A 27307-nucleotide genomic window follows, 5' to 3' on the forward strand; every position below is an offset into this window, starting at 1 on the left:
TGAAACTGCTGTTCACTTCGGACTTCAATCCGGTGTTCATAAAACATTAGATGCTCCTTTTCTGCACAAAGGTCCTACTACAACTTCTCAAGTTCTTTTAAATCTGGAAGAGATGCAGCCTTGAGCACAAAACAAATGTTCACCACGTGGACATGCAGTAATACAAAACCTGCTTTTCCCCACTTCATGCTGCTATAAAAAGGAGAGTCACAGCCACAGAAACATGACCTATAGAGTCCTGAAGGCTTACCTAAAGTAAGGACAATCTAGGAATTAAGCATATTCTCACAAGTTTAATGCAATTTAAAAAATAAATTTTCCTTTGTTAAAGGTTTTCTTTACATCTTGGACCCATAGTGCAACTATTCCATCCTTCCCCTTCATGGATACAAATTCCACTTGTGATTTGCGTATAAAATAATAAGTAGGAATTTCTATTTCACTTGTCTGTTCAAATACCTCCTTCTCTTTCATAAATACTTTTCACAGCAAACACTGATTAAAGTGAAAGAGTTACTTTAAAACCATTTTATAAGCAATTACTTCATATGCAATGCATTTTAATCACCAAACAATGCAGAGAAGAGTCTTGCACAGAGAATTTACAAAAGCACTAGAAATAGAAATCTCAGGACCATCTCAGCACGCGAGGCAAAGAACACACTTATAACCAAGCAGCACGAACGTTAGTGGGTTTAGGCCTCTGTAACGCCCCACTGGACGAATCAGACACAGGTTTTTCATTCCTATGGCCCACTGCACTTGATACACTCGATGCCCTTGATGTGCCTCCTGTTAACACACACACACAAAAAGAAAAGTAGGAATGTTTATGCTGGGTACAACGAGTGACCTCCTGCTATATTATTACTGTAACACTCATTACCATATTTTCAAGAAAAGAAACACCGAAAACAAACAAATAAAGCCACAAAAAACTCACAAAACCGCACAGCCTGTTAATGACTGTTTGTAAATGGTTGGGACAGGGAATTCAAGCATAGTGCAGTGGTTACGCTGATGTGTATGGGTCTAGTACCTAGTACTGACTAGGTACTCACTAGTACTTACTCGAAGGGCTCAGCTGGGACTTGCCTCTTCTCGCGGACGGTGAAGAACTCAGGTAGCTCATCTGGCGCTGATAGTCCAGCAGTTGTTCAGAACGCCTCATTCCAGCTGTCGGTTTCACTGCTTCCAATCTCTTCAAAAAAGCCTTAAGTTTAAACAAAATATCAAGAAGGAGAAAAATTAAGGAGCTACAAAAGAAATATTTCCATATTGATTTTTATTTGTATGGAGAAAATAACAATGTTTAGAAACACAGCTCATCTCCCCGCAGTCAGCGTGGACAACGCTGCTGGTGAGCAGCTGTGCTGTTCTGCTCAGGTCCAGCTCTTCACACACAGCTGCAATCGGACAAAAGCAGCATGTGGCCATTTCACATCATCTGTTCTACGCTGAGTACATCCTTTGCACCCTGTATTTCCCTGCGCTTCACAATGACTTGAAACTACACATATGTTGTTGGTGGTGAAGATGACAGGAATATGTGCTGTTGGCTTCTCCTTGTAGAGTTAAATCTCAGGCAGGATAAGAAGATTTTTTAAAATTTAATTTTCACTTTGCAAACCTACTTAGACTATTTTATATTCTTCCACAAGGCCCCCAGGGAGATCTACTGACTTCAACTCTGTGAAAGTGTGCAGAGTGTCAAACAGAAAGCATAAAAATCCATTTGACACTGATATTTGTGATATTCTTAAAATAATTTCAAGAGACTAGCAGAAATTATTATTCTAGATATTGCCCCTCTTGAAGGGGTTAACCCTGGCAACCAGGTAGTTCACATTGAGTCAGAACAGTTACTTTCATAGCACAGTTTCCCAAATATCCCTTCCCAAATACATCCTGCTTCAAGTAAAAGTATTGGTTTAAAAACTTTCCCCGGTATTATAAAAAAAAGAACTTGATGGTAAGACAAACTAGGAAGGAACCAGCAGCATGCAACGTACAGCTTAAAATTTTAATGCATCTGGCCTCTGATGTTTGCCATTCCCTCCACTAACTAATGTCAGGCTTGACGACCCAGCAGCTTTTGGCAATGAGGCAACCATCACCCATCAGGGTTGTAAGATGCACCCTGCTAAGGACAGAGAACACAAACTGCGAGCACACACATCTCCAAAGTCCCCAAACAGCTCCATTAACAAGGGTGTATTATCTAGGTACACATATGGAAGAAGTCAAGAATCTGTACAGCCAAGCTTTGAAGTGATCAGTCTTTCCTCCCTCCCTTCAGTTGAGATTTCTTCTGAGGAAAAATAAGTTTTTCAGCAGGTGATTTGAGAAGCAGCAGAGTATTCACAAGATGTCAGTTATCTTTGTCTAGCTGTGACAGGGAGCCACAACCTTTCCGCGCTTACGCGTGGGAGCTGGAAACTACCCGGAGCGAGCAAGAAAGGACAAGTCATTTGGGCCCTGACGTCCTACGTCACATGTGCTGGCATCAAGTGCCACTCAGTTCATCGCTGAGTGGAAAGACCTAAGTAAGCAAAAGTCAAAGGAAGGACTTCAGCCAGAAATAGCTCTTTGCTAGAGCTAGCTGCAGAACATGAATTGGTAGACTTGTATGTACAATGTTGGATGTAACATTTGGACGCATCTCCAACAGTACCTTCTGACACAAATACATACATTCAGACTTACAAAGATAACTTTGATTTTCCTCCAACACTAAAAATAGAATCTCTCAAAAGACTCAGCTCTATCACAAATGGAGAGCATTCCGACCTCAGCAGCTTCATATAACTTACATACCATGATATTGCAGCAATTTCAGGCTTACTTCCTAACCTGCATATTTGCATATGCCCATTCTAGTCTGGTTTAAAGGCAATTCTTTTACCTTTATGCCTGTAATTGGACAAGCATCAAATCCCCATCATAAAATCAAAACAACCCCTTTCATTAGTACTAAAAAATTACTTTTAAAGCAGATTAACACTGGGCTTTATACAATCCTAGCTAGGAAGAGAACACAAATGTATTGCGTGGTGTGCAGAAGTGCTCTAAGAAACCCTTAGGAGGAGAGAATAGCCTGTCTGGTACCCTCACTCTCTGCTGAGAATTGCACCAAGGGCAAGTCCACTTTTATGTTATTTGCAGTTAAGAATTTTGCAATTTCAGCATGCAGAAATGAACTCATCAACACACCAAAATCTCAGTCCTGACCCCTTAGATCTGTAACTCTGAACTAATCTGATTCTTACATTACAAACACTTTGATCTTCTAGTACTTAACTGCCTTGCACAATGGTGTTAAATTATGTTCTTTTTTTTCAGTTACGCATTTAAATTTGCCAATTCTTTCTGTTGTCCTCACAACAGCATCTTGAGATACACTGAGGAACACTGCCACTTTCCTTGTTCAAGTGCTAATTCCCTTTAGCCATATCACTAAAATAAGTGGAAATTTTGTCATTGGCCTTAATGACTGAAGAATCAGGTCACATAACATAATCCCAGTGTTCAGAACCAGACATGCTCTTGATCATGTTTAAGGAGAAAAATGGGCAACAAATGTCATTAACTTGATCTTAATTATGTCATAGCTGTTTAGTTGATTCAAGGTCTGCATTAGTACTTAAGTAAAACAATGATTTTCACAACTGCCTTCTCTGCTGTGCCATGTAAAAAAACCCTGCTCCAAACCTGTCATGTTGCTGATAGTCTCCCAGTTTGGCAAAAGTTTCCCAAGGCCTCTATTCCATCCTCCTTCCCCTTTCATTATGCTACTGAGTTTACAATAAAAGTAGAATAAAAACAAAAAAGAAAGCACAGAAAATGTTCTTGCACAAGGAACATTAACCGCTAAAAAAGGGATTACTCTTTATAAAACTGTACATCTAGTGTCTGTAACGGCATTAAAACTGCCAGTGAGGAAAGCAAGTATGAGACTGGCAACAACTGGGGAACAAAAGAACCTCACACCTCATTAAAGGCCTGGGCTAAGATAAATGCTACAATAAATAGCCCAACTGCTGGCTTATTAGGAGAGCACTAAACCTAACCCTAGTGCTCTCTATCAAAGAAAGAAAGAAAGAAAGAAGTCAGCTTCTCTGAAGCTATTTTGGAAGGAAAGACAAAGGAAAAAAGCTGAAAAAAACAAAAATGCAGTTGACAAATTCATTTCAGAGAGAAGGTAACGACTGCTATTTTTCTTCCTTTTACTTTGCTTTTCAAACGCAGGCAGACTTCAGTTTCACCTCCAGTGAATCCTCACCAGCTGACCTGTGCGCCTCGACAGCTGTTCACATTTATTTATACTGTGCCTCCCCTAATGGCACTCATGTTACAGCGACCGCACCGTCCCTTGGCCGAGTTCAGGTGGGGGTAGGGGAAGAAAACAGCAGTGCAGCCAAGGACACCTTTTTGTTCTTGTCCACACAGGGATTTGTAGTTTTCTTCAACTGCCAGTTGCATTAATTAGGTCTAGGCTGACATGTTCTACAGATCAAGAAGCCCCAAAATCTTTAAGTTCCTCAGTCTACAGAAGCCTTTTTAACTGAAGGCTTCTCATATTTGCGTGCGACTGACATCCACACAAAGTGAGCTGAAAGTACAACCAACCTCAGCTCAGGAAGCTGAGCGGCATGCAGAATTCTCCCTGAGCCCTGCAGTTAGTGTGAATGCAGAGGTGTGAGCAGGACGGAGGGAAAACGGCCCCTGCAGAGAACCAGGATCAGAGTTAGCTCTGCTGGGGCTTAGGGTGCATTGGGGACAAGTATGACGAGGGCAATGAGCAATGTCCATCACTGCACGCAGTGGGGCAGAAAAGCACCGGGAGGGAAGGAAACACAGGGTTGTGTGGGAAATGCCCATTCTGCCTTGCTCTAAGGTTTGAGAGCTGCTGTCCTAGACCTGCTGAGGTTTCCCAGGGAACTTCCAGTGTAGGCTGCAGAGATCACCTTTGTATGCATATATGCACCCACATACACATAAATAGTCTCAATTTAAGCCAGTTGATGGATAGAATTACTTTAAGTTTTGATGAAGTGATTCAGGACCGGGATCATGACCGCAAATCTGCACTTCATGCTGCACAGACACTCACATGTGTATACCAGCCCAGGTTTTGCAGATTCTATAATTCAGATCACAAATTTCCACCCTATAAATTGACATACATGCCTGTAGACACTGAAGAAAAGCAATGCATCAGTCACACTTGTCCCCTTTCCCATTGGAGGGGAGATAGGACATGAGAGCAGTTTGTTTGCTGAATCAAGAGCATCCTCTACTGGCAAGAGCCACACTTGTGTTGTGCTAACTTGCACAAACAATGCAAAGCAGGGTCCACTTTCAGAGGAACAGAGTCAAAAGGAGCAAGTGGAAAAAATGAACATGAATTTTATTAATGGTTTCTTGTGCTTATTCTCTATTTTTTTCCAAATTCCTACTCACCACACTGTAACTGTGGTTTTTCAGAGCAATACACCTTTCTAGTCCACCACGGCTCTCCCGCAGAGTCTGCGAGGGGAACGTATGTTGCACGTGCTTCCTTGGGCCTTTTCACAGAGCTGGAGAACCAAAGCACTCCAGCCCCTCTCTAACTCCCCACTCCCTGAATTACTTTCTCTGCATCAGCCTCAGAGGCCAAACGCCTGCACCAGAAAGCAAGCTGCAAACAGTAAATATAGGCATCACTCCAAGAATGATCTAGTGGAACAAATGAAAGTTTTCCCTTGACAAGGTGTCAACCTGAGGACAAGGAATTATAAAAGCTGTAATTGAACAGAGAAATCTTTGCTGTTTAACTCTCTGTCTTTGCAATCTCCCTGCACAGGCTGTGAGATAACCACTTATCAAGATAGATTGATATGGAAGTTCAACAGAACTTCAGCTCTCATTTACAAAGGACAAAGGTGAAGAAAGTTGCTGATGAAAAGAAAACAGAAGAAAAAACCACTTTTAGCTATGCAGCTCTAAAACTGTGATGCTCTGGTTGCACATACACTTCAAACAGAATAAATAAGTACACAGAATTGCCTTGGAGATGAAAGAAATGTTAAACAAAATATAAGGGCTGTACTAGTGAATCCCTCTTCTGAAGGGAACAAAATACATCACCATGCATTTGAAGAATGAATAAACCAATTTTAATAGCCTAAAATAGCAAGATGTTCTAACACAAATTATAAAAAATTACTTTGAAGTCAAAAGTTTCTATTCCTGTTGCTGTAGTTAATACCTTAATAACTAAGACATAAACGAATAAGTAACTGAAGGTTATTAATTCTTGGACTTCAAGCAGTCACCACTCATCTCTAACGTATTAGAACAGCATGTGAAATGACTAACTGGATTTAAGCCTGCTAAATTTTGAAGCAAAAGTTGCAAAGGCAAGACATTCTCAGATAAAATATTGCAGTAAATTGAAGGAGAAGGGGCTTATGGACTTGAGTAAGCAAAGCTGTATTATAAGTAGTGATATATATTGGTATTGCAACACCTACCTAGTAATTTTAAGTTACATAACAATAGATGATTACTACTAGATGGCAAGAAGCTGTGACATGGTACTTCTTGCTGCTGCCTAACAATATATTCCTATCAGAGAAGACCACATGAAAGTGCAAGTTCTGCTTTCAACATCTTAATACTCACCATCATTAACACAACATGTGGGGAAAATTCTCAACTTACACTTGGACTGAAAAAGTGTCCCAATAATGAATAAATTACTTTCAGTACAACTTTTCCAAGTAGCATTATCTCCTCTTCAAACACATTAAAGAACAACTAGATATGAAAGTGTCATTATCTGTAGCACATCTTTACTACTAAAGCTATCTTATTCAAACCAATTATATTTGTTATCTGACCACTCTGCTAGTACCTCTATTTGAATGAATCTGGATTTCTTTTTTTTAACTAAGTGATTGTGGCTGCTACATATATATAAATAATGTGTCAAGCAAAGAACTACAAATACTGAAAAGGATGGCTAGCTATAAAATGACTAAGAAACAAAATTTACATTCATGGTGTATTCTCTATGGTCCAAACATAACGGGCTCGAAGTTATTATACTCACTGCTCTTATTTTTTTGCAAGCCTTTTCTTAAGAGATAGGTAATCATGATGCCTGAATGAGGATCAGAATAAGACTGCTACAGAAAGTTGTGAGTGTATTAACAAAAATGACTGCTCCTATCAAATGGGATAATACTGAAATACAGCAAACTTGTACAAAGTAAACTCTGTTTTCACCAAAAAAAATGTTAAAAAAGTAACACCATATGAATAATATAATTATTCATACTGTACAGTGATGGATAGTCACAGCATGGCTAGGTCAAACCCAGGAATTTCAGTCTAACTGCAGTAAAGCTACAAGCACTGCCTTAGTAGCTTCTGTAAGTATTTACTGACTTACCTGACACTGAAAAGTTCTCAGACCTAAAACCTCTCAAAACTTACCAGGTTTTCCCTTTCAATTCTTTGCTGTTCCTTTTGCCTGTTGAGGGCACTGTGGTACAACTTAGGAGGAGGAAGAGCCGATTTCTTCAAAGTGGTGCTTCTGCTTCTGGGCTTTGCAGACTGCCTGGACAGTTCTCTCAACAGCCTTTGGTTTTCCCGATCAATCTGTCTTACTTCTTCATTTGTGAAAGAGTAATTTTTCCTTGACCCTTTAGATGGTGGATCAATGGTTATTTTTTGTTGCTCCTTCTTCTCCAACTGTAGAAAAGCTTTAAAATGGCAAAAGGAAAATACTTGGATTAAAAAAAAATACAAATATACAAAAAATTATACAAAAACAAAACAAAAACAAAAAATACAGAGATATCCAAAATACCTCTCAGCGGGGAGGCAGAATGTTAATGGTGTTTCAAACAGAAAATCGACACTGGGAAAGCACGACCCAGAGACACAGAATACATTTCCTGAAGGGATTTTCCTCATTCCTTACTCCTGAAGTGACCCTGCATCATATAGGTGCAGGATCCAAAAAGGGAAAGATAAAATTAAGCTTCAGGGATGGAGAGAAATGAGCAAGCACATACGACAGAAGAAGAAATAACTGGAGCCTGCCAATATTAAAAGTGAAGACTGACAAGCTAAACAAGGAATAGGGTTTCAAGACAGAAAAACAGTTTCCCAGGACAAAGAATGTACACTTAAAAATAACTCGGCACAGCAAGCCAGACCTGCAGAGTCCCAAGATAAGAACATAACTGGAAAACGTGACTCCCACCAGCGCTCCTTCTGCACGTCACAGCTCCACCGGAGCTCAGCTGGAGCCCTGACCTGTCTCTAAGCCTCTGCTTCCTGCTGCCCATGGCACTTCCTCAGGCAGCTGTTCTAACAGCTTTGCTCTAATGGTATTAACCCAGAAAGCCTCTGCAATGTCTGTGTCACAGGAGTGGCTGTACCAGGTGGGATCGAGCATCTTTTCTGGAGCTGGGAGGCACAGCAGGAGACCTCCCTCAAGCCCTTCCCCACGCTGCTGCAGTACTAGCATTTCTAAAAGGGACCCTTCACAACGCTAAGAGCCCCCTACAACAGAAACTGTCGACAGAGGCAGATAACTGCAGAAGAACAAGAACAGATGCAGAACATGCATCCAGTAATGCATGCAGTAATCTAAAAGTATGTCCTCAGCCAACACTTCCACATTAGCAATTTTGTGAGAAGCTACTGAAGCAGCATTTAATAGCTTAAAAACCTGAGAGTGATAAGCATGTTCTTATTAAATGGAAGGGGGAGCAGGAAACCTTTTTCAGTGTCTCAACTGTGGTTATTCCAAAACTGATGCAGTGAAATATTCTGCCTTTCAAAGAACTGGAAACAATGTCCAGAAACTGAAATTTGAACAGTTTATGAATCTCTGCATAGCAAGAGATTCATAGCAAGCTTGCATAGTCAGTAGGTTAGCAGATACAGGCAAGAACTAATGTTTGAAAACTGACTGCTAGGCTATTCACATTAGCAAGCAGTGCTTTATTAAATTGTCAAGAAAAGATGCAATTCATCCTAAACCTAAAACACAAAGTAAAACAGTGCAGATAAGTGTGTCACTCAGAAGATTAATAAAGTATAAACGCCTTGAAAAGCATCTTTATAATGCAATATGTTATTCTCAAGAGAAAACTAGCACAGCTGCCAAGCCATCTGAGGAGACAAACCTGGGATATGACTCATCTGGATAAACCTACAAGGGACAAGAAGGAATACACAGAAAATAACTCGAACCACATAATTCACACAGTATCATAGAGCTGCAATGTACTTCTCTGCAAAGGACAATCAAATATATCCTTGTGGGAAGGTGCAAAGCCTTCCCTGCAGACCACAATTGGAAGCGGCTAATTTTCGCACCTGCCTGAGGAAGAGATTTGTTACATTTCACATGCAGCCACGTTACAAAATGGAAAATATTATGAAGACATCAAAGATACAATTTCCTCTTTTCTTTTACCTCCACAGCACCTCACAAGTTAAAGACCTCAAGACACATCCAAGAGTGGAAATCAGGCTGTGGTAAAGAATAGCTGTGCAGCCACCATCCCTCCCTAGCTTTATGCCACCAGGACTACCAGGGACACAGTCCTTTACTAGAGACATTTAAGTTCCTCAATAACTGTCCGTGCAAATTCCAAATTATTCTTTTCCTTTTGTGAAAAGCATGAACTAATCAAATCTCATTTGAAGTAATAACATTCTGAATGAGGACACCTTTAATTAGAAATGCAAGTTCCTTCATTTCACACCTTCAGTGATACGTGTTTTCTCTCTCTGTCCTTCATGTGACTACACCCTAGTGGAGACAGAATTCATAATACCTAGTTACGAACTCAGCAAAAACAGTTTAAAAATGCTTAGAAATCAATAAGCATCAAAGTTAGTATGGGCTTTTTCTCCTGCTAGTTTTTCTGGAAAATCCCTATCAGCATTAATGAGAAAAAAATAAAAATAAAAGCAGAGCAGTAACACAGCCTCACCGCTTTTCGCTTCCCCTCGACGCTCAGTGCTTACGGACGTGAGCAAAGCGTGACAAAATCTTACTGAGTGTAAATTTATTCTCGCCTTTCAGCTTCTTCAGTCGCACTGCTGCACTGCACGGACACACACTTCCTTTTTATACTCCTTTTTTCTTCTTTCTGCCCTCCCTTATATTCTTAGGTTCTTCTCGGCAGAGCTCCTTGGTGCAGCCTCAGCAGAAGACTGCCCAAGCTCCCTAGCTAATCTCTTGCTGTGCTTTTCAATGACACGGGATTCATGAATTTGGCACTGAGGCCCAGACCTGATACAATATGTGCAACAGACCAGTTTTCCTCAAAGGAATGGGGAGAAAAGATCAATTTCAACATTTCTGGTTCCTCACTGTTTTCTTTGCTTCCTCAAAAGCACTTTTACAGGCCACGCAGGAGGCTGAAGACAGGTGAACTGCACTTCAACAGGCAGATTTTCCCAGTGGCAGCAGATCAGACAGCCCCTTGCAAGTAGTTCTGTTGCTCTTCAAGCCATTAAGCTAGCAAGTCAGGGTACTCTTTTAGGGAGGTTTGGGATTCATGCCGAGGAAGAATTGAAATTATCAGTACCACTTAACAGCAACCCTTAAATGACTGCAGCCTGCCCATGTAGATAACCTTTTCTAAATCTAAGTATTTCAAGCCCAGGTGGCAAAACTCAAATACCTGGGAAACAAAGTTATCTGAATTCAACAATGTTTCAGCACTACTGTTTACACATATTTTGTGCACAGTGCGCTGGTGTTTGAAGGGTTAATCTGACTCTTCTTGCAGCATCCAGTAACATGAGGCAACATTAAAAGTTTAATGTTATGACTTAAGGCTCTGAAGAGCAGGCGATTTGTCCTTTTCTGAAGTCTTGGAGTAATTGAATACAGTTTCCCTGCAGCTTCATACCGTACCACTGAGTAACAAGGAACTTCATAAAATCCCTACTTGCCACTTCTTTTTCAGCCAGAGCAGAAGTCAATTAATGGCGGGAGGAGGGGAGTGGAGGGAGGGTAAAGCAGCAGCATTGTTTGCATAAAGACTTGCACAGCGAGCAGTTCTACTTCTCCTTTTCTGCTACTGCTTATCAGAAAATGTTCTGGTGCTCATGGAATATGTGTGAAAACTCGTTTCCATGGAGAGACATCTGACTTTATTTATTTATTTTTAGTAATAAACAGCTTATTGCTCTCAGTTTGCGAACACTGAAATGCCCTTGCAGAGTAAAAAGGGTAAACCTTGGTATAAAGGCAAACGACAATTAGCAGGTCAAGTATGTTAGGTGAGGATGATAGGATGATAGAGCTGTCTTAATGGTATTAAGACAAAAATTAAAATCTACCGCATTTCACTGTAGCTGTTGCAATCCCTGCAGGATTGCTTCTGGGCTTGCTCTTTTGAATTTGCCTGGTGTTTTGGTTTATGCTGCTTACTATCACATCTTTAACTGCCATTTGAAAAACATAAAAGAATCAAATCACAGCAAAGAGCATATAGATCCGCGGGAGTTTCAAGGTTACATTCCAGGTCTTCAGTCTGCGGCCCAGCGTCCTACTTACCCCATCGCGCTGTCTCTCAGCATAGGTTAATAATAGGTAATGCCATGGATTTAGAGACTAATTCTTACCGACACTTCAGTAAGAATAAGTAGGTATCAACCCCGTTTTACAGATGAATAAGGCAAACTGCTGAATTCTTTACTCTATATGCCTTGTGCAATCACAGTACTACTGTATTCACATCCATATGAACTGAGATATAAAGACGCAGGGCATCTGTTAGCTTACAACTCTGCACTACAGAAATCAAAACTCTTGGCTAAAGCCAGAGAGAGGAGGCTCACAGTATAATGGAATGGCAATGGCTGAATTCTTAGTGCACATCCTAGGCCTATCTCTTTATTTGCATAACCTCAATTACTTAAGAAGGCAAGGGACACTGGATTAAGACACAGACATGTGTAAAATAGCCCTAGATCTTTTTTCCCTACTTTCAGATTTCTTAGACATGGAAATTCATGCAAGCAAATCCACCCCCAAATTTCTGGCAATCTATATCCTTGCATTGGCATATTTCATTTTCTCTTTTTGTGTTCCTATTACTCCAGAGTGTAGCAGAGAAGGAGATAAAATCTCTACCATTTATAATCATAAATGAGTTTTGAATACTGCCCTGAGTTAATTCTTATTCTCATTAAGACGTTTAACACCAAGGTCTATGAGCAAAGCAGAGTTATGCACAAAAACCCAATGAAATAACACTAAACGACTGAAGAACCATAATCCTACCTGAAAATATATAACCACATGCAGGTTTATTTTCCATCTAGGTCCAAAAAAAAATAAGATCAATGAGGAAAGGTCTGGAAACAGCAAAGCTTAATATCCTTCAATAACTTAAACTATGAATGTCCAAGTTTAAATGCCTAAATCCTAAGGAGATTGATCCAGCTCCACAGCACTACAACATTCTCAGTCTCACACCTAGGGGCAATAACCACCCACAGAACACCAGCCCATGTCACAGTGAAGTGACATAAACCTCTTAGAATCATAGAATCATCATGGTTGGAAAAGACTTTGGAGATCATTGAGCCCAGCTGGGAGCCCCTCAACATCATCCCAGCTAAATTATGTCCCTAAGTGCCTCATCTACACATTCTTCAACACTGCCAGGGATGGGGGCTCCACCATGTTCCCGGGCAGCCTGTTCCAATGTTTCACCACTCTTTCTGCGCAGAAATTCTTCCTAATGTCTGACCTGAACCTCCCCTGGCACAACTTAGGGCCATTTCCTCTTGTCCTGTCTGTAATTATTCTGGAGAAGACATCAATGCTCACCTCACTACAATCTCCTTTCAGGTCCTTGTAGAGAGCTGTAAGGTCTCCCCAGAGCCTCCTCTTCTCCACACTAAATAACCCCAGCTCCCTCAGCCACTCCTCGTAAGGTCTCTGCTCCAGCCCCTTCACCAGCTTCATTGCCCTTCTCTGGACTCGCTCCAGCACCTCAATGTCCTTCCTGTAGTGAGGGGCCCAAAACTCAACACAGTATTCGAGGTGTGGCCTCACCAGTGCCGAGTACAAGGGCACGATCATTTCCATAATCCTGCTGGACTATTATTTATATGCATTTTAAAGAGGCATATTGCCCAAACAGGAAGCATTTTCTATGAACACAGGGAAAAAACACTAATAAGCAATTAAATAATTCAGCAGCTCAGCAGCTTGCAGTTCCTGAAGACATATGGCAGATAAAGCCAGGTTTTATACACAATGCAGTGAAAACCAACAAGCCATCAAGTCCAGTGATAAGAAACATGGCATATTTGAGTCAAGACTGTAACACAACCCAAGCCCATTTCACTGTCCCAGTCTCTGCAGTCGTGGGGCCTCAGTGCAAGCAGGGCAGGCTCTGCCCCTCAGGGAGGGCACTGCTGAGATGCATCCCTTCCCACCCAAATTTGAAGCCTCCTGAACTGGGCATTGGCCACACAGCAGCAAGTCTGATGTGGGAACGAACAGCAGAGATCAAAGCAGATAACAAGTCCCGAGGTCATCGGTTTATGTCCTACGAGAGAAACACCTTTGCTTTCACTGTGTCTGGCAGTGTCTGCGAGTGTCTGCCAGCTGAAGGTACCTGCCAGCCAAAACAGTGCGCAGGAAGCCAATGTGCATCCCATGCCATAGAACAGTTGCTTACAGATACCTGGGCCCTGCAGTGCCTTCACTGCATCAGCTCTGAAGACTGCCCTGCTGTTCATGTGTCCTTTTCGATCAGTGTGCCTGCAGAGCCGCGCCAGCAACCTGCAGGTCCTGAAAACCCCACATTTTGCTCTTCCTTCCTCTTGAAAAGGGGCTCAGCTCCCGTCCAGCAAATGCTGACATAAGGACTAAGGACATGCTGACATAAGGATATAAGGAGAGTCACATGCTCAGTCTTTGGTAACATACAGCATCTGCTTCTCTCCAGCTTTCAAATAAATCTTGACTGCCCTCAGCTACTGCTGTGCGGTCCATTTCTGCCTAGAAGACTGAAAGTAGTTCAGTTATTTTCCATATGGCGAGTTGAGGGCACGCTGCACCTTCCCTTACCTGGTAAGGGTCGCTTCAGTAACAGCACACACACACGGACAACTTTAAGATGCAGCAACTAACTGTTATCATTCACCTTTCCAAAACCTTCTCTTGTTCAGAATTCTGGTCACGAAAGAATATTTCTCAAAAATAACAGCATCCACCTAGAAGCCTTCAGGAATACATAGTATGGGGATCACATGATTTTCAACTAAAATTATGCTGTCTGTGAGATTTTTTTAATTTTCTGAAAAGTGTAGCTTAAAAATTAACTTCTACCTAGAACTAGCACGGCTTTAGGAGATGTAAGGGCCAGTTAACAATTTTGAGCATAACTTTTTGCAAATGCTTATAAAAGTTGAATAATTTGCATCTGTGCACAAATACATATCAAGGGCATATAACAGAAAAAAATACTTTTGCTCCTTTTAATTTTTATTACAATGATTTTTCTATACATTTCAAATTAAGCAGTTTTAGGATACACAAACTGCCTTGCTGCTTAATGACCAGGCTCTGCTGTTCCAATCTTGTTCTTTGACCATCATGGCCTTTTATTTCTACGATCCTGGTCACCCCAAATGTTGACATTATCACCATTTAAAACAAATAAAACAAATTGCTGAAATCACTCTAGAAACAACGCAGTAACAGATCACACGGAAATTCTGGAGGTTTTTGGAAATCAGGCTCACGTAACTGCTATAAGCACTTAGAGCCAGCTATACTAAAAGTATATTTGTCAAAAACTGTAACCTAAATGTTGCATCAATAGAGCTTACTGAAAAGCAATGTTATATTTCAAAAACAAATCTGAGACCTCTGTTTCATGCTCTCAGATCTGGACTTAGACTGTTCTCACTTGAGGCAATGTTCATGCCTATCCAGCTCTGATGTTTCATGCAGGCTATGGGAGGGAGATGGTCTGCACTTTTTATGAACACAAAAAAAATCCTGGAAGGAATAATTTAGAATTAGATTAGCTCCTATTTTTGCAGACTAGTTACTTTCCACCATGAAGCCCAATTTAAACTTTAAAATACCCCAAGTAATTAAGCTATGTTGTCCTTGCCAAATTACAGAAGCACTTGGGAGTAATATCCATGTTAATCAGGAACATTAATCGCCAGACTATATGACTTCCACTTCTCATTACTCAATTTTTTATTACTGTTATTTAGAATTGTTTTTCACTTTTGGAAAAAAAAAAAAGCAAAAAAACAAACAAAAAAAACAACACTCCCCTCTCCAAACAGCGATTCACCTCTGAGAATATTTATTCTGGGCTATAATATCCCATGTGTTCTTAGGAATGACAAAAACCCTTCCATAAATGCCAGTTAGTAAATAGTGTTTTTCTACTAGGGAACAAGTAAAGATACAGGACATTGCTTAGCAACACCCCTTCCTACTAGGATAACATTCTGGCAAGTTCTTGGAGTCTTTGTATAGCAGAAAAAAGTTCCTGGGACACAAGGATTGCCAGAGGTAAGAAGCATCACTACCGTTCTTGATGGTTAGCTCTGCTAGCTCTGCTCTTCTTACTCTCAGAAGAATTTCCACACAAGTAAAATGCTCATTTCTATTCCTAGGAAAGCTAAATGATGCATGAAATCTATTTTGAATTCTTCCTCACTACAGGCTCAGTCTGGTAAGGTGGAAAGTGAATAAAAATGACACGCACAGTTTTAATCATGCCAGACCTAAGCACTACAGAAAACTTGGGTTGAGAAGTACCAGACTTGGGCTATAAAAAGGTTTTTACACTGGAGAGTGGCAGACTTCTTGAGCAGAGTCCCTTTTCTTCTAAAGTTTTTACTATTGAAAGCTTTGGACCATGAAAACACATTCAAAAACACTCTGGAATTCTTAAAATACACAGACAGAATCATGTAGTGTGCTCTCCTCATGTACAGTGGCAGTTTGGGAAGAATGCAGCGCAAGGCATGCCAAGCTTTCTCCCACAGACTTCATTACTGTATTAAGATTTACTAAATCTACTGGCATGAAGCAAACATTTAAGTTTTTAGTAAAGATTATGTTTTTTTTTTTTCTTTAAAATACTTCTACTTAACTATGATATCTTAAAAAGCAGACCCTGAATTCAGGAAAAAATATTTTAAATAATACTGATCCATTATTAAAAGGGTACCAGAAATTTAAATGAATGTTACCATGAGTTTTAGTTATTATACAATGCAGTTCTGGACCCCTTTTCCAGTTTTGAAGGTTGGATGATAATCCAGTATTTAAATCACTGTTTTAATTTACATAGTAAATTGTGGCATATTTATGCTTTGTCAAAAATGCATGTACACTTCTCATATTTAATCTGTTAACAGATGAAGTCTTATTTGGGGATTCATTCATCTATATGTCTTACTCCTACATGTATCATAGACACGCTTCTACTTTCCACTGTGAAATCAATACTACTAAAATACTTCAGAACTTAAATAGAAACTGCATAAATATAAATCAGTTTTAAAAATACTTGTGATAAAAACTCAATTCTAGACTGCTCTCCACAATTTACAAATGTTATAATTTGTGGGAGTAAAAATATAAATAGGTCACCTTTCAAAAGCTGATTCAGGTCCATGGCATCATGTAAGACTTTTCGACTATATCTGCGATCAAACTCGGAATCTAGTGAAAAAGATACAGATATAAGATTGAATTTCCCAGCCTTGTAGATTTTTACAAATTTTGCATTGTATTTAAATTCTTTAAAATTACCATATAGGTCTTGGCTCACATTTTCCTGTCTTTTTATTTTTAATTTCTTATCGTTTGATGCTGCAAGTTCAAAAGACTGAATAGGACTGATGTCTGGGGTTGACAAAGGCGTTACATCAGTCACTGTGTCTTCAGACTCCTCCAAGTAGTCACCAAGCTTTGGTTTCCCTTCCGCTAATTTCATTCCTGATCTGAATTTTTGTTTCGGAGACAGAAGAGCCACACTACAAGCATTCCTTTTTGAGGAAGAATGAGATGAATCTGATAAACTATCGGAATCTGTATCAGAACAATCCGTATCTGAGCTTGAGGATGAGGAAGACGACGAAGAGGAAGACGAAGAAGAAGAGGAGGAGCTGATATTGGTATATTTTTTGTTGGCTTTTTTCATGTTTGATTGTTTAGCTGACTTTGGTCTAACCCTCTGTTTTTTGCCATCATCACTACTATCTTCTTCATCTGTGTAATAATCTTCTTCGCCTTCTTTAACTATTTTGGGGATTCCAGCAGGAACATTCTCCTGCGTTCCACTATTTGCTGCAGATGTTGCTCCAGATGTACCTGCATTCTCTGAAACTGGAGAAAGTGGCAAAGGTGAAGCATCCCCAGTAGGGTCTGTCAGATTGTCTAAGGACTGCTCCTTCACCAAGTCTTTCTGTTTGTCTTTGCCTTCCTCCTCAGGACACTTCTCATCCTTTGAATTAGGAACCAAGTCAGGCTCTGGAAGAACTGCCTTCGTATTTTCCTTCTCTCTACACTCATCATTTTGTTCATCTTTCTTTTGCTGTTCCTCAAAATCACTGTCAAAGAAAGCATGATCCACTTCACCGTCTGATACGTCTTCAAACCGGTCCATTTTGAAACGTGTAGAGCTGCCTGGAACCACAAGAAAAGGTTTCTGAAGGTTAAAAAAAAAAGCAGACACAAGCACACACTTAATTGAACCATCTCGTTCCATGCTTGTTAAAGTCTAGTCAATATAAGTTTGTATTACGTATGTTAGCAGTTAGGCACAAATCTACAGTTGAGCTTTATACTGAAATTTGGGGCCACCTTGTATCCAGCTTATGTGTTTCTGTGAGATCAAAAAAACTTTGCCTTAAGCAGACAGAATACATCACTATTTCAAGACCAGAGCTACTTCTGCTCCCAAGAAAATTAGTCCAACATGGCTAGTGGTCACAATAAACCACTAATAAACACGCAACTTTTTTGTCCATTTGAACCCACCGTATGGCATTACTACAAATATAATATTTAAAAACCTTGGGACTAGGAGCTGGTCATCATCTTGGCTGATCCAGCAGCCCAAACTGCATCTATGAGTGGATATATAGGTCCTCAGTAACCCATTCCTACTACATCATACTTCCTGCAGAAATCAATTCTATGCGAATTGTGCACGTGCATGAGTGAGGAAGAATCTGAGAGTTTCTACTCATTGGGATATACAGAGTTAAATCGCAAAACAAACAAGCAAAAAGACAAACAAAAACACCCAAAATCCAAAAAAAAAAACCCACGACCACTAACCAAAAACAGTCAGTATCACAGACCACTCTTCCCTACTAGTTATGAGCAATTTTTCCTACCACTTACAACAGATTATACATAAATTCTTTAAGCTGCAGTCAGTAAACAGAGTTCTGCAGACCCAAGGACACCAAGAACAAAGCTAGTGGAAATTACTATGCAAGAGAGGAGAACTAGTATATAATAAAAGAAGGAAGTTCTCCCTTAAAGCACATATAATTTGTTACCATGGCAAACAGAGGCAAAAAGGGAATTCCTAAGCTTGCTTTGGAACTGCAAGTCTATTCCCAGGGAAATTTCCAGCCCAAACTATTTTAACAGAACACAGAATTTTTTAAGGTCTTTGGTGCTCATTTTTTTTGCTGCCTCTCAAATACTGCTCAGCTCCAGGGGATTTGAAGTTATGCACTGTCACACAAGGACAACATGAAATGTAAAAGCAGTCGGAGCAGAAAGAAGATACGGAATCTCCCGTGGTTTTAAGATCCACAAAGTCAAAAGAAATGAAGAGATCTAATAAGGTTGAAATGAAGAGATCTAATAAGGTTAGATACAGTACAAAGTTGAAAATGCTAATGAGCAAAAAAAAGCAGAGGCCAACTTTGGTGCCATAAAAACTCTTCAAAGCACAAAACTGCTCCAAGTACAACGGAACTCGGATATAAGCAAGGGAAAAAAATCTGGGAACTCCTAATTTGAAATTTTACATGTAATCTGGAAACTTCTGTGTCATGTCACTTCCTATGACATGCGGCTTTAGGCAGCTTGCACAGTCTCCAATGTCCATCTCTTGCATGCAGAACAAGACTCCTAGAAGGACAACACATTTTAATATATCAAAACCTGTACAATTACGAAAAAAAAATCAGAAGGAAAGAGCACGGCTTTATTTATATCTCATATAACCCCCAAAAGACAGGAATGTGGCAGGGTTGTTGGCATTACCTAGAGACTATATAATATGCATTGTTTATTTGTAGTATAGTAGTATGCCTTGGGCAAAATCAATTCCACAAAGAAAATGAAATATCAAGTATAGGATTAAAATTTAAACATAAATCTTCTTTCCTCTTTACGATGATACTTAATTCATTAGCATCCCTTCAGTTTGTAGCTTCAAATAGATTAATCATGACTGGTTGGTACAAGCATATTTCACGTGGTGTTTGATATACTGTTAGCATTGCTGCACACATAAGAGTGTAAGGCTATTAGGCAAGCACAGGCTTGCAGGTGGAGATAGATCAGCTCAGAACAGAAGATTCGGGTCAGTATATGACATAAAGTAATCATACATGAAGATTATAACTACCCTATTGTGCAAATAAGATGAAACTAGCAGTATCTCGTTGGTCATAATATAATATGCTGTCACACTCAGACTTGTCACATGTCTCTGCTGAAGATCTTTTCTTAAAGGGGAGGGAAGTGAATTAACCTAAGACAGTGTCAAGACAGCAGAGCATGGGTCACAAAAGGCGGCAGGCGATAGCAAGGGGCCTGCACACGATGAGACCCAGCCAAGATGCAGGCGACTTCCCACCGTACACGACTTACAGAGCTGAGCAGCCAGGGGACCATCTCCCACGAAGAGCGAGGCTGAAGCTGGTTAACGAACAACCGCTGTGACCAATAAAGCTGCAGTTTAGCAAGTGGCTCTGCCTGAAGAGCAGCAGTGGTAACACATCTCATTTCACTCCCAAATGCTCCTGCCATTTTTTTCTGGCACAATCCCATAAGTATTCTAGCCTTCCTCCTAATGAAAAACAGATGTGCTGCTTTGCTCAATTTCTCTCACTGATACTCTTAATCATTCACAAAACTAAACATTAATTAATTCTGTAGTTTCCATACGAGATAACAAGAGGAAACAGATGAAGGGATGGCATTTTGTGTTCCTGTTCCCCGCCATGCTTCGCTCTAGAATGCCTTTAAGGGAGTTGGAATTGGCCAAGTCACAGAGAAGAAGGGATACTGCAGATACATCGAGCCCAAATTACTAACATAAACACATTTATATACTGTACAGAACATAATTTTATTTCTCAGAGAAGTTCAGAGTTCTGCTAAGTTATCAATTGCTAAAGCAGAAACTCAACAAGTTTTGAACATATTGTGCCTTTTGAGAACATCTTTTCGAAATTAGAAACTGAAGCTTGAGAAGTTAATTAAGTACCTGTAAAGTATTCAAAGCATTTTAACTTTGGTTAAAACTTAAAGGTATCCAATTGATCTCTCACTTTTTTTTTTAATTTGCAGAGAACTAGGGAAAAAAAAAGGCCAAGCAAGCAGAGAGCATTTAAATAAACCCCAGCAAACAAAGAAAGCATCCTGCATTAAAGTACAAGTAGGTTCAACCTGCTTCTCTATTCTTTTAATCACTCTACTTTCACAAACAAGAAATAGGATGGTTCATACAGGTACCTTCCTCTCAAGGCAGGAACCCCTGAAGTAAGTTACCGGCACACAGTGCAACAGCACATGTATCCCGCGAAGGCCCTGAGTCCTTTCAAGACTTCTTAACATCTTGGCATTAAAAAAAAAAAAAAAGAAAAAAGAAAAGGGAAAACAAGACTCTTAAGCATGCTGTGGGCTGAACCAGAAAGTTCTGATGCTATTTTGTGCATATTATGCATCACCACAGAGGCCACAACACAGCACAGCTATAGTGCACTCAGGATGGGCCAACAGTTTGTTCCCTGCAAGAAAACAGAGCAAAGACATAATTTAAGGATGTGTTAATAAACAGACATGCAAAGCATCCTAAGCAATAATAATGCTCTGTTCAGCTCCATTAAGGCATCTTCTACTTTAAGGTTATTAATTTTGCTTTGCAAGTACAATCTCCAATTGAGTTGGAAAGATCCAGCCAAGCAACTTCTTCTCAGCCCATACAAACAGTTCCTGTTCCTACATGGCATCTTTCCTTTCAACTGGGAATTTCTGCCTCTTCACAACTAGGTCCCACCCACCAAATCTCAGGGAGCAGAAACAAGTGTTTGTGGGCTGAGGGGTTAGAAGGCAGAAGTGTTGAGCTGAAAATTTTTTACTTCCATTGGCAGATGTTCTTCCAGCGTCCTCTGACCCTCTTTACGCATTGCTCTCCCTCCATCAGCGGTGCTGCCCCCTTCCTTTGCAATGCTGACCGCCAAATCACCGCTTCCCAAGGAGCACTTTCAGGGAGTGAAAAAGGAAAACCTATAACTTGATCATTGCTTTCATAAATGACAATCAGTAAACAAGCTACCATGTTAAGAGCACTAGTTCAAGACCATCCCTCTCGCATTTTTGGCTAAAAAAAAAAAAAAAAAAAAAAAAAAAAACAGGGGAGCAAACTGAAAGAAGTCCAGAAGAGAGCAGTAAAAAATTTAAGATTAGATAAGCATAATTGCCAAATTGTAAAAGGGAAACACACAAAACTTTAACTCTTAAAACATGTTTTAAAACTTAGTTTGTTGTCAGATACAATCAACAGCAAAGATCAGTTGGCAGAGCTTCTCCCGACCATGTGCCCAACTGCGTATACCCAACCCTGCCCACCTCCTCTTCAATTAAAGACTTCAAGGTTGGCACTAAAACAAGAGAGCATGCAAAGGAGGAAGAGTATCTCCCAGGAAACTATTTCCCTTCAGGGGAAACCCTATGCTGAACATAACAACTTGCCTTCCTTGTGATCTTCCAATTTCCAAGCTCAAAGCAAAGGACCTGCTGCTGCTGGTTTGCACTCCTCATGCCCTCCAAACTTGGGTACCTGGCCCCCTCACCTGTCTACCATCTTTTCCCCAGTCCAAACAAAGAGGTTCACGATCAACCTGCAAAATATAAGTCCTCAGCTCTGGCTCAGACTAAGGTTCAGCACTACAAGTCTATCCAAGCTCCATTCCTCCATACACTTATATATGAGACCTACTTCTATGCCATGATGGAAAGGCAGGCTGAGGCACGAGCTACTCTGCTACATATTGCAGAACATAACAGAGCAGACACAGGAGCTGGAATTAGGTCAGAAACAAGGTTGGAAGGCAACCTCCTCTAAGGAGGTTTTTCTAGTTCCAACACCTGCTCAAAGCAAGGTCAACTTCAAAGTTAAATCAAGTTTGCTCAGGACCTTTTCTCACTTTTTCCAGTGCTTAACAATCCTCACTGTGATTTTTTTGCTCTTTAACAAGAATTTCCAGTGTTACAATCTGCAGCGGACTGGAATGTGAAGCAAGTGACTCAAAATGAGCACTCTGAAAATGCCACGTCACTAATATTTGTCCCTCGCACACCAAACCTGACACAACCTAATTCAAGCTCAATACAGAACTACTATCTGCACTACTAGTGCATCTGAAATCAGTCCAGTTGAGTCTCTAGTGGCTCTCCAATGCCTTTCACCACCTTTTTCCCCTCTTAGCTCAGAAGTTGAAGGAGGAAAGCGACTATGGATGTAAGGGGTCAATATGTCCAGCTGTTGCTGCCCCTTTTCCTGTTGTCCCTGGTTTTCTCTGCAGGACACCAAGTAAAAGACTTGTCTTTGTATGTACCAAGATGTACGTCAGCATCTCTCAAGCCTGTGATGACTTTGCACTCAGAGCAGCAACTCTGTCACTGAGCAGAATTAGCCCACTAGAGATGTGTCAGAGTATTTTGATTCCCCTTAAAATGGTCAGGATCTCTTATCTGTTCAAAGCAATTGGGCACTAATAATTTTTAAAGCAAAGTTCAAAAATGGGCACTAGGAAATACTGGAACAATACCAATTACTATAATCTGTTAGAGCAGATGAAAAACACATGACCACAGGACAGCCCTAGATCAGTGCAGGGCAAAGGCCCTAAAGTTAATGTATAAGGAATCAAAACAACAACAACAACAACAAAAAGGTTATTCTGGGAAGAATTAGCCATAGAATTAGCCATTCTCCTAATTCTCCTACTATCAACAGCTGAAATACATTATGTTGAGGGATGTGAATCTGTAGCCATCTTCATGAGCAGAAGTGATGCCACAGCCAGCCAGTCCAGTTTCTCGTAGCTCTGTTGCCACATACGCCTTGAGACATTCTGGTGCAAATCTATTAAGAATCCCTCTGCTTGAAATCTTAGAATTGGTGGAATGCATGTTGCTTAGATGCTTGGAATCTTGGAATTAACATGCACTCCACCAATATTTGGAATGAACAATATTTGTTCAATTATTTCCCCAGTCGCAGGACTCCGTGCTAGTCACAGAAATGGTTGGCACAACCACAGAAGAAGCCACTCTACCATTTTGCAAACTACTGCTGGAGCACAGCAACGCTAAGTCACAACATACTTCAGGATCTCAGTCCCTCCTTGCCAAGTGGCACAACACGTGAACCGTCTCCAGCACCAGGAAAACTCACTGAACTGTAAGTTTACCTGTGCCTCTAATGTTACAGATTCAATGTGCTCAGTGACCTGATCGTACACATTGCCAGGTCATCAGCATTTCCATCAACACTCTGCATAGTTGTGTTCCTACACAGATCAAAAAGATTTGAGGTCTGCGTCTGCATGGAAACACCTGCACTGCAATTTGGGAAATACACATATAGTTTTACAGATAGAGCGATCGCATTCTCTACAGTCACTGAAGACTGACAAGATGCAGTCTTGCCAAGCTGTTTACATAGGAAAGGAAGAAGCACTGACTGGAACAGGTGAGCAGGGGGAAGTGCAGAAATTCAATCACTGAGCTGGTTACACAAAGAAGAGCTTAAACAAACATCAATCAGGAACAGTTCAAGAATAAATATTTTGCCTCTGAGTGTGCATGGGGCAGAAACAAGGTAAAAGCCTCTTGAGATCCTTTTCTGTACTATATTTTTTATGATTTACTCCTGTCCTCAGATGAGGAATAAAAATGCAGATATGGAGCTAAAAACACTGAGCTTTCTTTTAAATTCTTTCTAACTTTGGATTTCCTGAGATTCTAGTGCTTATTACACTATTAACATGAAACACTTCAAGATAACAAATACCCATCACTGATTTGTGACTTATTATTTTATCATCCAACTTTTGGCTGCATAGATTTAAAATAAATCTAAAAGAAAAAAGAAAAAAAAACACTTTATAAACACTCCTCCCACACCTATGCTACAGAAAACCATATACCACCTATCTTGTGGATTTTGAAAGGCTCCTTGGAGATGCACCTGTGGGTTCAAGACAGCAGTCTGGAAAGTCCTCTGAGCCTACGCAAGATGTACGCTGAAACATGTGACCCTCTGAATGCCCTTTAGAAAATGGGTAAGCACAGAAAAAGACCCCAAACCAAACCAAGGAGGTTATACAAGCTGAGGATCCTGAGAAAAGGAAGCGAATTATCTCAAGTGCCTTTTTTCTCTCTTCTTCCTTGGTCTCCATTCCAAACCATTGCAAGGATTATGTAGACACAGAAAATACAAATGGAAAAACGTGTGCACACGAGAGAACTACAGGAAAAAAACAAGTGGTGAGAGCTTGAAAGCGTTACAAAAGCCGAGTTGAAAGTTGCTGAGAATAATTATTTAACAAACAAGCTCTTAAGCTAGTGGCCAGTAAATATATATATATATAGTAAACTTAATTCTACTTCATCTTTGTTTTCAAACAGCTTTTCTAAGGAATTTCACTTTTTATGGAACTTTATTCTCCCTCCCTTGACAACTCTGAACAACGACTAGTTCCTGTCATGAAGCTACTGTACAAGGGAGAGATTAAATATTTTATCATGGAAGGAAGAATTTGCACAACACACTTGATAGACTATATTGAACACATCATAACAGACTAAAACAGAGATACTATCCATTTGCTATCCATTTCTTTTATATTCATTGCATCCCACATACTTTTCTTGCTATTTTAACAAGAGTGTTGTGTCAAATATTTACACGGAGGTTATAGAAGTATTTCTTTTCCTAAAACTTAATATCAACATGAAAACGAGTAAATACTTTTAATATACATTTTATAGTATGAATGAACAAATGTAAACATCTGAAAACTAAACATAGAGATTAGACTTAATTATATCACACCTTCATGTTTAACCATTTTTGTCACCCAGAGACATAATAACTAATGATTCTGCAGCAGTTCTGTGCACACTATAATAAAACCACCTTCTGGAAAACCATGTTTAACTGAACCATAAGTGGAAAAACTAAAGCAAGCCATAAAAGCCACACAACCCGAAATAACACTGCAACAGAAGGAAACAAACACTTTTCAAGCACAGCTTAGCGTGGTTTTAGCATGATGTGAAAGCTCGGGGCCCAGGAGGCCTTCGCGAGCACGACACACGCTGCTGCGTGCTGCACGATACCCCTGCGACGTGCTGGGATGGGATTCGGTACCCTGCTTTGCAGCGGGTCCTGCACAAAAATTCCTGCTCAGGGGCCCAGGAGCGGTGGGTACCTTTTTTGCAATCTCGCCTGCAGGCACCGCCGCGTCGCTTCGTAGGTGCCCTGCGCATTTAGGGCTGCTCCTTTTCCCAGGCCGCAGTCCCTCCAAGGAGCGGCAGATCCAGACAGCCGATCTGGGGAAACTCCGGGAGCAGAACATGCCTATGGGGGTGGCTTGGCACCCGTGGGCTTACACCGCAAGCATCATTTTAGCTGCCTTAATTTGCACTGCTCGAGCATCCCAGTGCAGCATTAGACAGGAGCACTCTTAGGATGTTTCCTTACTCCCTACCTGAGCATCGCTCGCCATCGTCCCACTCTGGACCTCCGCACCCCGCACGGGCCGGGGGCTCCCGGGCAGTGGCGTGCGACCAGGCCACCCACAATCGAGAGCCCACGGCGGGGCTCCCACCTCCGCGACGTAAAATTAATTAAATAACCAGATGGAACGTGCCCTCCCATCTTGTTTACTCGGGTACTGGAGGGCAAAGGAGGGAGAAGGGAGGGAGACACCAGGCCGCCCCCCGCCATGTCCCCCGCGGGGGAGGCCGCGGAGGCCCCGGGAGAGAAGCCGCTGCCGCCGCCGTGTTGTGGTAACGGCGCGGGCGGCGGGCGGATACTCACACACACACCCGGGCCGGGAGCGAGGGGAAGCCGCCACCGCCGCCGTGTCGCTGCGAGCCTCGTACGCCGCCCGGGCCGCCCCTCGCGTCGCCGGGCGGGGAGAGGCGGCGCCTGAGGGGGGCGGGAGGGAAACGGCGGCGGCGGCCGCAGCCCCGGGCCGTCAGGCGGCGGCCACAGGGGCCGAGGAAATGGCGGCGGGGCCGGAGCGGGGCCCGCGTGTGCGCCCGAGCCCCTCCGCCTACGCACATACAGACATATAGGTGTAAGGTACGAAGTTTCGCAGCGCGAGGATTATAACAAAGCACCTCATGCGTCCAGAGTTGTAAACGGCCAAAAATTTAAACCAAACCTATCCTTTACGCCTTTTTTTTTCTTTTGCCTCTCATGAACGTTTCTGTTTCGATTGAGTAGTAGCGAATTTATAGCCTTTTTGGCAGTGTGGTCTGAGCCACAAAGGCTCACAAAACAGAAAGTAAATGGGGGCGGGGGAAAAAGAGTCCTTAGAAGTATTAATTTTTAAGCCTCATCATTTTAAGGGTCCAAATTTATAAAAATTGAAAGGTAATTTTTTAAACACAGAAGGGGAAGTTCTTATAACACAGAGGTCAACTTGAAAATTGCCATTGACTTCAGCTAGGATGTCACCTAAAATAGGAGGAGTTGCACATCAAGTTGGAAAGCCATAGATTATTCTTAAAACATAAAAGGACAATCGGAGCTCCCATTAGCTCTGTGGATGTATCTACATTTTGGTTAATTTAAACACACCTCCATCAGGATATGAGCTGAAACTAAAATTAGTGGGATTCCTCAGATGAGAACTGTCCTTGTGCTGCAGGAGAAAACCTTTGTTGTTAGGCTGTTCATTTTTTGCCCTCCTCTCCACTTCAGAAAACTAATACTTTAATTAAAAAAAA

The 27307-nt window shown here is 41.1% G+C and overlaps 1 protein-coding gene across 2 annotated transcripts; it reads right to left on the reverse strand.

The window, feature by feature from the left end:
• On the reverse strand, nt 1-26444 carry CFAP97 (cilia and flagella associated protein 97). Of its 2 annotated transcripts, XM_088524645.1 has the most exons (6): nt 26393-26444; nt 16835-17710; nt 16673-16744; nt 7483-7751; nt 1072-1213; nt 1-792 (listed from the first exon to the last, which is right to left on the reverse strand). In XM_088524645.1, exons 2-6 carry the CDS (start codon nt 17688-17690, stop codon nt 665-667), a joined length of 1467 nt encoding a protein of 488 aa, XP_088380771.1. In that variant the 5' UTR covers nt 17691-17710; nt 26393-26444; the 3' UTR covers nt 1-664. The 2 variants fall into 2 exon arrangements, with proteins under 2 accessions (XP_088380771.1, XP_088380772.1); XM_088524646.1 differs by lacking the exon at nt 1-792 and having other exon boundaries at nt 1119-1213; nt 7439-7751.
• Between the last annotated feature and the right edge of the window lie 863 nt (nt 26445-27307).

The sequence above is a fragment of the Tinamus guttatus genome, unplaced genomic scaffold (genome assembly GCF_059628265.1).
Source record: "Tinamus guttatus ecotype Peru unplaced genomic scaffold, ASM5962826v1 Tinamus_guttatus_pri_ptg000213l, whole genome shotgun sequence".
Taxonomy (NCBI): Eukaryota; Metazoa; Chordata; class Aves; order Tinamiformes; family Tinamidae; genus Tinamus; species Tinamus guttatus.

Bases quoted from the DNA above. Each gene is read 5' to 3' on its own strand.
- CFAP97 (XM_088524645.1), bottom strand. From the start codon at position 17,690: ATGGACCGGTTTGAAGACGTATCAGACGGTGAAGTGGATCATGCTTTC. The intron at 16,745-16,834 runs GTAATTTTAAAG...CTTTTTCACTAG, and splicing joins TGTGAGCCAAGACCTATATG to ATTCCGAGTTTGATCGCAGA. The intron at 793-1,071 runs GTAAGTACTAGT...GTGTGTTAACAG, and splicing joins GTCCCAGCTGAGCCCTTCGA to GAGGCACATCAAGGGCATCG.